This window comes from Pangasianodon hypophthalmus, chromosome 6 (genome assembly GCF_027358585.1).
Source record: "Pangasianodon hypophthalmus isolate fPanHyp1 chromosome 6, fPanHyp1.pri, whole genome shotgun sequence".
NCBI lineage: Eukaryota > Metazoa > Chordata > Actinopteri > Siluriformes > Pangasiidae > Pangasianodon > Pangasianodon hypophthalmus.
In genome coordinates, this window is record NC_069715.1 from 10,570,804 (window position 1) to 10,583,863 (window position 13,060).

The window sequence follows — 13,060 nt, forward strand, 5'->3', positions numbered from 1 at the left end:
ATACTTGCTAAATAAAACTCTACAGTATCTTGGTTTTGTGTGTTAGTGTGTGTGTGTGTGTGTGTGTGTGTGCATTCAAACACCTTAGAGTCAAGGCAGACCAGCGGTGTGATTGAAGGAGTGCTTGTGTTTATAATTAAATTAGTAAACAGCACAAATCCAGAATCTGAGCTGACATTTCCATCATGATGCAAAAGTCACACAAAGTCAAGATAAGTGGATCGCCATCATACCTTAAAGGGAAAGGTAGTGCGTCTTTCCATCCAGTCTTACATGTAATCAATAATGTTTCTCCTTTATTGTTCCGTCATTAAATTAACTGCCCCTGCACATGTTATCTCTATTGTTCTCTTTCTCTCTCTCTGCATAAGGCATATATACAGTTGAGGCCAAAACTTTACATACACCTTGGCTAAAGATATTCAGTCTCGGTTTTCACATTTCCATACATTTCTTTTGGCACAGTTACATTCATGACCATACATTTCTTTTGGCAGGTCAATTACAGCATCTACGTTGTTCACATCGTAGTTAAATTAAAGCAACCAACTAGAGACCGATTTATTCCAGCTTTAATTCACTTTATCAGAATTGGGTTGAAAGTTTTCATCCAATAAGTTGGGTATGGAATCAGTATGGAAGATTTCAGAGAACTGGGAGTTCACCTGTGGCTATAAAAGGATGCCTTTAAAGTCAGTGACTTTTTGCCCTTAACACAATGGGAAAGTCCAAGTAACTCAGTCAAGACCTCAGAAAAAAAATTATGGACCTCCACAAGTCCAGCTTTTTACATTTACAAACAACTGAAGGCACCACGAGCATCTGTACAAACAACTGTATGCAAATACAAAATTTTGGGGACCACACTATACTGACCATTGTTCAGTATAGAGGCACAAATTAACTCCCAGGGATGAATGTTGTTTGATGTAAATATTAACTGAAGCTCTTTCATGATTTTAAGCATTGTGCTGCTGCCATATACACTCTAGAAACTACACACCTTTCCTTATAGTTTCACTGTAGTTCCTGAAAATACCATAGTAGTTACTGAATAATATACTTCTAAATTGATAAACTAAATAAGTCTAGACCTTTAAAGGATTGGATTACATGAGTAAATGTAATGTGTGTCCAATCTAATGCTCCATTACGTTTCTAAAAGGTTTGCTGTTTGCTCCACTGATATGAGTGCTGCAATAGTGTTTTTTTAAGGGCTTCTGGCTACTGAACTTCGCAGACATTTTGATTTTAGGTTTACTACTGTCAGTAAAATAATTAAAATTCAATTCACAGTCAATTATGTTTTCAATTCAACACTCACAGTAGGCTACAGCAGCATTATGGATGGTCCCGGCATCCAATAACATCATCATGGATCTTTCACTGCTGTATTTCAGCCAGAGGAGCCAAATTTATACCCGCTGCTAGAAAGAGGGGACGACTGCCAGCGAGAGAGAAAGAGTAATGAGAAAACGGGAACAAAAAAGTACAGATGCTAAGGATCAGATCCTAAAGGACCCTCCAGTACAGGTCATTACCCCTGTCTCACGTAAATCACACACACACACACACACACATAAATATATATATATATATATATAATGTATATATATATATTACACATATAAAATGAGAGAGAGAGAGAGCAAGAGAGAGTGTATAGTGCATACAGACTTTAGAAAAGTTACACAGGACAGCACTGCCTTAAATGCTAACATCTATCTGAAAGGAATGTAAGTGCTGCTTCTGCACAGGTGTGCCGCACTATTTCTGTCTCTGAGTGTTTAAAATTTGAACAGTACTGCAGACACTGGCTGTCTAACGCAAGCCTTTCAAATAGCTTTGATTAATGTCCAGGGAAGTCATTACAGAGGAAAAACGAGTCCTATTCAAGCACAGCTATTTCAGAGTGGAAAAAAAGGAGATAAAAATGCCTGACTCTGCACTGCAGCGGAGTTCAGTTTTCTAACACTTCTCCACTTATCACTACACATGAATCACCGCACCTGAAGTTATAAACAGGAATAAATTCTAACCTACAATAAACAGACTCCTACTCTGGTATTGTCCCCTCCAATAAACACAGAAAAAACCACTACATGACTAAGCTAGTTCTTGTTGAAACACAATAAACATTTTTTAATAACTTTTGACATCTATTGTAAATCCAAATGTCCCGCTTTAGAAGCAGCAGCAAAATGCATGGATCCAATAATGAGTGTAGGTATTGAGAATGATACTGCACTGAAATGCTGGATCACTATAAGATCATGTTTGCCTTGTTGTCAGATCCAATCCACTGATGTATTTCATGCCATCAAAGTACGTTGTGTTGAATGACATGACACAGATCTTGCATGGGAAGCATACAAACATCATGTCTCTGTAGTTTCTGGTAACTTGTTCAACAGAAGCTTGCAGGGAATCTGCCACGAAGTGAGATTAATTTTATTAACAATCCAAATCAGAAGGCAAAGTCATGTTCAGAAATCAGATAGGAGTCAATCGATTATACAAACAGACCAGTGCAGGATGAACTGAATCAAAAGATTGAGTCAAACTGAGAATAACAACAGAGATCCCAACACTCAGAATTACACACAGGAAAATGGTGAAGAATGGAAGTGAGTGACCTGGTTAGTTATGTTGAGTTGATTGAGGGTAAACAGGAAACAGGTGCAGTCAGTAATTAGTTAAATGAGTGCGACATAATGTCCAGAATGGACTCAGGTGTGGAGTTGCGGAGTTGTGGAGTGGGATTCCTGGATCGGCAGTGGATTCGGATATCTGTGTAATTACTGTGAGGATATCAGTATCATGTCAGTTTCAGTTTCATGTTTTCCATAAATAATCTTCTAAATAGCAATAAACTAAACAAAGCCACTATTTCATGTAACAACCCATTGCCTTTAAAAATGCATCAGGTTCAGTCTCAGGTACACGTCATACAGTTTTTTAGAGAACACTGGCTGGTCAGTTTTTCTATGCAGCTTGGAGAACCTGGCATAGCTCTTCGGGAGACTTTGACTGTCACGCTTTGCACTTGTTTTTGCATGTAAACCCTGGCAGCCCTGCCTGCTGCATCCTAAGAAAATGCAACAAAAGGGAAAATGTCACAAAATCTGACACACAGCCCTCACTGAGAGGCCCTCAAAACTCAAACACATTGCAGAGTACTGCTGGGATCTGAGCCGTGTTGCACACACTAATAAGCCGGTGGTCTGTTTTGCTTCACTCTGCTTATTTATCTTTCAGCTTGTAGCGAGTTTGCAAAGTCAAGAATCCGTTTACACCCTGTAGATGGATGTGAGTTTACTTTGTTTCAGACATTTGCTGCCTTTTCTTCAGAGACCTCCTGCAGATCCACTGCCTCAGTGGTTAAGCCCATAAATATATGGCAACCGTTCACATACACCTCAAGCTGTTAGTGACCAGGCACTTATATGTAACGCAAATTGATCTGTTCCCTGCCATAAAATAGTGTAAAACTGTCAAAACATTTTATTCTCAAGCTATCTTTATTTATACCCAATCTCTGTAGAATTCTTGAATCACATGTTGATTCATTTTCTGTAACAGAAGCTCTGACACGAGTTTGGCAGCAAAACGATTCACAGGGACTCGTATGGTGGATACGCCACATAAACTGATTTACAAAAAGTGTGTGATTGTTGAAATGCTAATGTCTCTTTAGCATTTTTGGAAGGAGTGTCTGCTTTAGAAGATATCAGTGCGCTGTAACCGTCAGAGGTAAAGCTGTTCCAGGTAAGGGAAACTCTTCACGATGGAAGGCTTTGCGATTTCTCTGTAAAACTTTTTTTTATTAACTTCAAGAGAGAGACTGTTTATAGCTGCTATGGCTTGTTTTGCAGATGTACCACAACATTAAATGTGAATAAAATCTGAATAGTTTTAAGTATGAATCAATTGCTGTTAGTGTTGTTAGTGTTATCAATTGCTGTGGTACAAGAGAGGATGTGCTGTTATTGGAAAATAATCAACTTCAGCGTGGTAACAAATCACACCACCCCATTGTTGATTATTTTCCTATAACAACACACCCCATTGTGTTTTATTCCTTAGATTCCTTACATCACTGATTGTGCTATAAATTACAGAAAGTACACAAACATTTTATAAGCCACCAGGTTATAGTATAATGGACTAAAACAACATATTGTAACATCTTTATTGTCACATACCAGCTGTTTATGGTTTCTTAAAGTAGAGATGTTCTGTCTGTTTGCCAGAATTCAGTTACAGTGACATTAGATGGGTTTTCCCAGAACACCACACTTAAGAGGATAAAGATTTGGGATGCTTTTGCCTGCAGTGTGAATGTAGTCACTGTCACTACACAAACAGCGATCAAAGGGTCAGTCATGTACACAGCAGCCTGTTATCAGTGCACCCAAGCCTGATACAAACACACACACACACACACACACACAGAGGTGAACAGAGATGAATGAGACCCTCTATACTCATGTCAATGACAATGACAAATGGCTATGTAATGGTGACTGAATGTGACAGTTCTGCTGTTTCCATTAAGACCTGGATGGATGGTCACCCTGTTCAAGGCAGGTCACTTTTGAGTGTACACACTTCTTGTGTTGTGTGTGCATTTATGGTATATAACATCAGGACATATGCAGTGTTATCTGGTATGGTAGTTATTTTGTTGTTGTTGTTGTTGTTTTTACATTTTCCTTCCTGCATTCACATGTGATGTCTTGGTCCTGTCATCCTTCTGTCTTTACACAAAGCTAAATCCAATCCATGTCAATTTTTAAAAATAAAAATATAGCCTAATTTGCCTTTGTGTTCTGAAAAAAATTAAGTTCATTACTAGTTAAACTGCCTTTGTCCAGAAGGCAAGTGACAGGATGGTAATAAAAACTAATGCTATTTTAGGGTGAACTCTTATCAGCGTGGACAGCACAGGTGTTGTGTTTACACACTTATCTGACTGCTCTTTTCTGCTACTTGTTCATTTTCTCACCTGCCCAAAACAACACAACAAGGAATGATAACATTAACTAAGTTTCTTAGTGGGCAGGATGACTGACATCTGTTTTTGTTGTGGGTAATCTAACTTGTTGCCATGCTACTGCCATAGAAAAGACTACAACACTATCAATCAACACTCTAACTTTAGAGGACACCTAGATATTTGCTGGCTTACTTATAAGACAACATAATGCCACCTCATGCACAGTACAATTTTTCTGGCCCATGTTTGGCATCAAAAGTTCAGTAAAGCTCAGATGAACACCAAGGAGTGCAGTGACTACAGGTACGTTTAACCAATCAGATAAGGGCTTCACAAAGAAAGGACTTTAAACAAGCCACAACCAAATCCATATAAATGTCATAGAAACCAGCAGCAACAGTGAGCAGTATGCGGCAAGGAGACTCAAGGTCTGAGCAAAGATTCTAGAAGGATTTTGTGCTAGATGCTTTGGTTCAGTTTATTCAACCAAGCCATGGCAAAACAAAGGAGAAGTCTGGGGAAAGCAGTACTGCCACAGTGATTGTGGTCAGTGATTGGTCTTTAGAAACAATCGTGATCAGTACTTGGTTGCTAGAAACAATGATTATCAGTAACTGTTCATTGGGAACAATGGTGATCAGTGACTGGTCACTGGGAACAATGGTGATCAGTGATTGGTCATTGGAATTAATGGTAATCAGTGATTGGTTGTTGGGAAAATGGTCATTAGTGATTGGTCATAAGGAACAATGGTGATCATTAACTGGTCTTTGGAAACAATGGTGAACAGTGACTGGTCATTGGGAATGATGGTGATCAGTGATTAGTCATTGGGAGCGACGTTGATCAGTGATTGGTCACTGGGATTAATGGTGATCAGTGGTTGGTCACTGGGAACAACGATGATCAGTGATTGGTCATTGGGATTAATGGTGATCAGTGATTGGTTGTTGGGTACAATGGTGATCAGTGATTAGTCATTGGGAGTGACCGTGATGAGTGATTGGTCATTGGGATTAATGGTGATCAGTGATTGGTTGTTGGGTACAATGGTGATCAGTGATTAGTCATTGGGATTAATGGTGATCAGTGGTTGGCCACTGGAAACAATGGTGATCAGTGATTAGTCATTGGCATCAATGGTGATCAGTGGTTGGTCACTGGGAACAATGGCAATCAGTATCTGGTCATTGGAAACAATGGTAATCAGTGATTGGTCATTAGACACAATGGTGTATCAAGTATAGGATAGTGAGCCATATCAAGCGTAGGACAGTTGCTAACATCTGCTCAAAAAGTCACTAGATTTCTCACTAGGCTCTTTTTTTTAAATAAGATAAGTTGCCAATTCTACAACAAAATCATTCATTTGGCAACACTGGGGGAAAGTCAGCTTACACACTTAAAAAGAGATTACACAATGAAAGGAATTTAGCTGTTAGAAAATGACTGACTGAACATTTTAAGAGACACTGTAGATGAATAATAAAAGGATCCAGAAATGCCTATGACTGACACCCACTGAGAGAGCGTAAAACAGTCTGTGTTTTGCAGATGAATGATTCACAGTGTAAAACATGCCTATGAGTTGGCTCTTTGCTGATTCGTGACCTCCACTTGTCTTTTCTCTTAAGCTGCCATTCAGGGTAAGTGAATAAGTGATGCGGATTGGATATGTGTGTGTGCATAAACTCTGAAAGCCTGCATGGTAATTTAGCAGTGGAAAGGCCCAGGTTCCTCCTGCAGACCTGCTGTGTGCATACTGACATTCTGGAGTCACTTCATTATGCGCTGCATGTGTTTGCTGACACTGTGGATGCCTCACTGGGCCAGTTCATTACTCTTTGGTATTTACTGACATTGGGGAGCACTGTCTGTACTTCCTTCGTTATTTCCCACTAGAATTGGTGCGCATGCACACCCACACAATTAGGAAGGAGCACAGTCACTGTATATAAATAGTACTGTTAGTTCTTGCTAAGACTTTTTAGAGTAGGGGTTCTCAAACGTTTTATAACCAGGAACATCTTTAACTGTAAAATAAATTTCACAGACCCTCACTGAGCAGATTTATTCCATTATTAGAGCCATAGAGCCTTCTGTTTCAGAAATTTCTACAAACAGAGCACATTAGGTCCAAGCCTACTATTTATAGGCCTACTTTTTTTTAATCAATGAGGTTTGGATCAGACCTGTTCAATACCAGTGAAACAGGCTAATAACTATAAGAACTCAGCAATAAATATAATATTTTTAATAATGGAGGGTTGTGATTTCCACTTCCGTAACAAAATTTTAAAAAATCACAGACCCCCTGCCTATGCTTCATGGACACCTGGGGCCCCTGGACCCCACTTTGAGAATGACAGGCTTAGAGGACTGATCAGATATGATTTATTGGGTGAATCTGAAAATCTTTACAAGTATACATGAAGGAACTATGAAGGATACACCTCTATTCACACCAAAAGAAATCAACTACAAAATAATCTAATTTTTAAGTTTTGAATGAATGATAGTTTAAAATATTTAATTATTTATCTTGCAGGGCCTTTAGATAAACTCCAACTTTAGATGAAGTTTAGGTGATCGGGCATGAAATTTACATAGCTGGCTTACACTACATAAATAATTTATCTAGGTTGCTTACACATTGGAAAAAAATTGTCTTTAATCCTTGAAAATGTGTGCTAATGTTAACTTCCTCGCATTAGCTTGCTTTTAAATAAGTTATACTAGCAGTGCAATATAAATATAAATATAAATATAAATATAAATAGCTACTTAGCTGACAAATTTGAAAAATATGTTTCTGAGTAGGTTGTTACTGAAGGGAATAGGTAATAGCTAAGCTGCAGGCTGAGTAATTATAGCTGTATCATATTAGCTAAACTTAGGCTGTATCACATAATAGCTAAACATTATCGACATAACCTAGCTAGCTAGCTAGCTCAACACAGTAACTTGGATTGGTCTTCAAGAAACCTTTTTAAGGATGATGTTCAGGCTAGTCAGCCCATCGGGGGCTCCACCTCAGGCGCCACAAGATAAGTACAGCTGTGAATGTGACTTTAGAAGCCTAAATGAGAACCCATGATTGTAATCAAACTGGAACAGCTACTCTGAAATGCCTTTGAGTGCAGACTCACCCTGTTCTCCTCCTCTCGCAGGTCGGGCATGGTGCTGATGCACAGGCTGACGACAGTGACGGCCACCATAAGCACGGAGAAACAGGCAAACAACTTCCCCGGCAGACCTGACTGTGGGTTCTCCACCATGTCCCTGAGATGGCTCATGAACCTGTGGTAGCATGTGTCATCCTGTGGGGGGCGCTGCTGAGAACTGCGTCTCCTGAACTCATCCTGTTTGCGACGTTCATGGTCAGCCACCTCTTCGAGGCGCATGTACATTTTACGCTTGCAGCAGCGTTCCATGCATGCCGTCTCTATTCCCCAGTAGGTCAGCTCATCATGCAGGGACAGCGCACATGTCTCACGCAGCATCCGCAGCTTACCCGCTGCTAGGAAGTTTAAGATGACGCGGAAAGCGCTGGGGCTACGGTCAAAGAAGAACTCGCGGCGTGCCTCGTCATAGTCATCACACACGCCGGCGATCTCCTCAGGGCTCCTGCATGTGCGCAGCTTGCCCAGGCGTGTCATTGGGAACTGCTCCAACGTGCTCCATGGCAGCGTGTATCGGTTTCCCCCTACATTGATGAGTGCCTGTAGTGCATGATCCACTGATAGCAGGTCCTCAGGCCGGCGTAAGAGGCGTGCACGCTGGTAGTACACACCTTTGATTGTCTCTGTTTCAGGGATCTCAGTGAAGATGCGGTCCAAGCTACTGTCATCGCTGACAGACAGGTTGCTAAAATCATGGTTGGTGTTGCTGATGATGGGCATAGTGGCATTTAGATGAGGAAGCTGCTCAACAGATGACGGGCCTTCTTCTGAGAGGAGGTTAGCTGATGGGAATTTCTGTGTTCATCTGAGAAAAAGCACTGAGGGTCCCAGAGGATGTAGTATCATGGGGGACTTCTGCAGTAAGCCTCATTTAGCCACTGCAGGTGGGAATAAAAAATTATGCAAGTTACTGCTGAAACACAAAATTGCTCTATTTAACTCAATAGAGTAACTTTATAGACTTTATCTAACCGTCTGCACTATTTCTGGAGGTTCTATACAGTATTATAAATGATATAATGACCCAAACACATTTGGATTTGGATTGAGGCTTTGCTTTGAAGCTGTGGACACTAGCATTGATCATAGAGAAACAATTCACTTTTTTTCAACTAGGGTCCCAGGAACACAATGCAGAACCGTCACAAAAACCATCAAGTTTTAAAAAGTGCATCAGGAATGTTGGCATCATTGTGGATTCCAGAGGGATAAAAAAAATACAGCAAATATTATTACATTACATAATTGAATATCATACAAATCCATGCTTACAGCAGTGATCTGGAACACTCTAATTTATAGCAAATCTCAGGAAGGATTGAAAGTTGATTAAATGGTGTCACACTACATAGTACACTACATAGTACATTACATAGATATATGTCAATGTGGGAAAAAATGTCAGGGTTTAGAAACTGAGTGACCTTTCATGAAACACAGACCGCCTTGCTGTCTGTAGTTTAATTTGAAAATAGGTGTAAAGGAAAATGTTATCATATGGCATTGGGTTGCTGCTGTACAGTAAACCATGTGCACCGTGTGTCTGATGTGAATACATGATGTGAATCCTAATAACCACACTGGGATTCACTGTTCTGTTTGGATGGGGGAAGATGAAGAGAGAAAGGGTGGAAAGATGAAACTGGATAAGACTGCCTGTGGACACACAGATACATAGGAGATATATATATTATATTATATATATATATATTATATTATATATATATATATATATATATATTTAAGGTCTGCTGATGAACTTTAGTAATTCTTTGTTTTGTCTTGTTTTGTTTTGTTTTTTTTACTTTGGCTTGGAGGTTGCATGAAAGCATTTAATTTAAATTAAAACTTTTCATTTTAATTTCAATTTAATACACTCTCAGAAATAAAAAATACCAAACTGTAAGCTGCCCTTCCTTTTCCCTGGGGTGCTACCCTCAGTGGTACATCTTTTGTACCTTTAGTGTATCTACTACATGGTAATGTGAGTATAATGTACCTTTAAAAATGATCTGACATTAACTGCACCTTTAAGTAGCTTTGTTAATTAGCTTTATTACATGCACCATTCCAAATAAAAGATACCCAGTAAGGGTAGTACAGAAGCACACTTGATTCCCACAGGGTGACTAGGAATGGTACAGTTTCCTACTCTTTTTATTTTCTGAAAGTGAACCAAGGAGTCAGGGAATAAAACTCCAGTCAGTGACCATATGCCAGTGGTGATGACTAAAATATGATACTTGTCCAAATATTGGACAGCTCAGAAGTCCCAAATGACGCACGTGCATGACACACATCCATATTAAAATAATGAGAGAATAATCTGAGAAGAAAACTCTCTAGCTACTTACCACTGAGCCGGATTGCGCAGCCGGTCTTCACTTTTTTTTTTTTTTTTTTAATCGAAGTTTTTCTAGTTAAAGCTTCACAGCTCTCATCGGGACCATATTATTTCCATGTGTGCTGCTGAAAAATGGCTGAGTCGTGGAAAAGCAAAGGACAGGACGCAGATGGTCCCGCGCGCTCTGTACCGCAGCCTGAAAGAGCGCGCGCGGTGAGGAGGGAAGCCTGCGCGCGCGCGCCCCTCGCCCCAGCCTCTGCGCTCTCGGAGCCGGTGTTCAGAGAGAGACTGCAAGTTTGCAGACGGGATGTGTCAGGGTGGATTTGCTCTTCTTGTCCTGCATGCGTCGCACCTGTCACTCCAGCACAACCAAGAAGAAAGAGAGAGAGAGAGAGAGAAAGGGAGGCGTTTCTTTTCCAGGATAAGTCAAGTTTCACGCGCGAAGGACGACTGCTGCTTGCATACTGCACCACCATCATCTGCTGTAGAGTAAGCCTGAAAGAAGCTGTGGGACTGGAGACAGGGGTTGCCAGGTTGGGTCGATACTCCGATCATAAGAACGTTCTGCATGTACTATTTCTTCTCAAACACTGGTTAGAAATAGTTTAATGGACCAGGAAATCCCCAATCTGGCAACACGCTGGAGCTCGAGATACTGCTTTAAGCTTTACTGTACCAGCAGCCAGCACTGGTAGAGTGTGTCATGAAGGGGGATTATAACGAAAACTGCAGCTCAGATGTATACACACTGAATGGAGTATAGTGCTATAGTACTGCCTGTCCTGATGGAAAATAAAACTGTGCACTGGACCCACATTTTAAGTTGAAATAACTCTGTAGACTCTGAAATCTCTCTCTCTCTCTCACACACACACACACACACACACACACACACAGACAGAGAGAGAGAGAGAGAGAGAGAGAGAGAGAGAGAGCATGTTTCTATATCATGGTGGGGACTCCAATAGAAATATCACAGTTTTGTTTCTCTTAGAGTTACTGGGGTTAGGGTTAGATTTAGGTTGCAGACACAAATAATTTCCTACAAAGCATAGTAAGACAAACATGTGTGAATGTGTGTGTTTGTGTGTTTGTGTGTATATGCACCTTAGTGGAGTCTCATTCGTTTCACACAGAGCACAGCAACACCAACACCCCCCACCTCCCCACCCCTGCAGCATCAGCTTATGAGAGAGAGAGAGAGAGAGAGAGAAAGAGAGAGAGAAATGCATAAACAGCATTTTGTCCTTACAAAACCTCATTAGGTCTAGCACAGCTGAGGAAATAGGAACAAGCAGCACTTTGTAGAAATCCAGGTGCCAGACAGGCATTAACATCGGGACTAATGGAGAGTGAGGGACACTGAAATGAACACTAGCAAATTTGCACTCTCTCTCTGTCTCTCTGACCAAAGACCATGACAAAAGTTACTTTTACCTTTACCCAAAAAAAGTCAAGCCCACTGGGTGTCCTTATTAAAGGTACCATAGAGGGACAGAGCAGGGGGTTGGAAAGAGGAGGGAGAAAGGGATAAAGGAGAGATAGAAGAGGAATCAGGCAGAGGATTAGGTTTTAATCCCTGAGGTAGAGATGGGATCTCAGCATTGCTGCTGTAGTTTGGATGAGCGGAGTGAGTCTGGCTGCAAAGGATCTGAAAACGTCTTAGAATCCTCCTTATATCCCCCACTGATACACATTCACTTGATCCCACTGTAGGTTGTGATCTCAATATGTACTCTCAAAGCAGGTGTGTAAATAGACAGATTAGCACTAGTGGCCAACTCAGAATGTGCACGCCATTTGGCCTAAGGTTGGTTTGTACTCTGACAGTAGGACAGATAGAGTTACACAGTCCCCGTCATGCCTTTCTCACAATATACTAAATGCTGTATCTGTAAGATGATCCCATTAATGGGTATTTAATTTACTCCCTGTGGAATTATTTGATCTGTGGAGAGTTTTGATTGTTCTGTGATCTGGGGCATCATCCTAATCTGAGATGATTTACATAACATTTACATAACATCATTTGTAATCAAGTCGTGCAGCCAGCCAAATGATGTTGGCTTAGTAAATTATCTTCAAGGGTGAAAGGCATCTGTCAATTAGCTGGGATTTGGAGGGATTTGGGGCATTTTGTATGTATACTCCATGTTAAACTATAATATATGTGGGCTAGGATAACAGGAATCTATTCTTCCGTATCAACATCATACACTCTTTAGAGCTTCGCATTTACAGGTATACCCTTTTACTGTGGTGTGTGTGTTCAAGTGTGGGGCAAGACGGAATATCCCAATATAGGCTTGCCAAAAATAACAGCTCCTTCATCATCTGCACTGAATAAAACATAACTTGGGGCTTCCTACATTGCAATCTCAATGTCAGCATTTCCCCATGTGAATATGAATTCCATATGATATAGCATGTCTCTACTGACATTAAGTGTAACATATACAGTATAAGCATTTAGTGTCATCTCTGTCATACCACTGGGAGGCATGACCAATGACATCAAATTAAGGGCTTGACATT

The 13,060-nt window shown here is 40.4% G+C and overlaps 1 protein-coding gene across 1 annotated transcript in view; it reads right to left on the bottom strand.

Moving 5' to 3' along the window:
- kcng4a (potassium voltage-gated channel, subfamily G, member 4a) overlaps positions 1-11,328 on the bottom strand; it is a 33,081-nt gene extending 21,753 nt beyond the window's left edge. Inside the window, exons 1-2 of the mRNA XM_026927066.3 lie at positions 10,536-11,328; positions 8,149-9,059 (exon numbers count right to left, since the gene is read on the bottom strand). Of these exons, the coding sequence (XP_026782867.3) occupies positions 8,149-8,901 (753 nt within the window). The 5' untranslated portion in view covers positions 8,902-9,059; positions 10,536-11,328. The remainder of the gene's footprint in view (positions 1-8,148; positions 9,060-10,535) is intronic.
- Between the last annotated feature and the right edge of the window lie 1,732 nt (positions 11,329-13,060).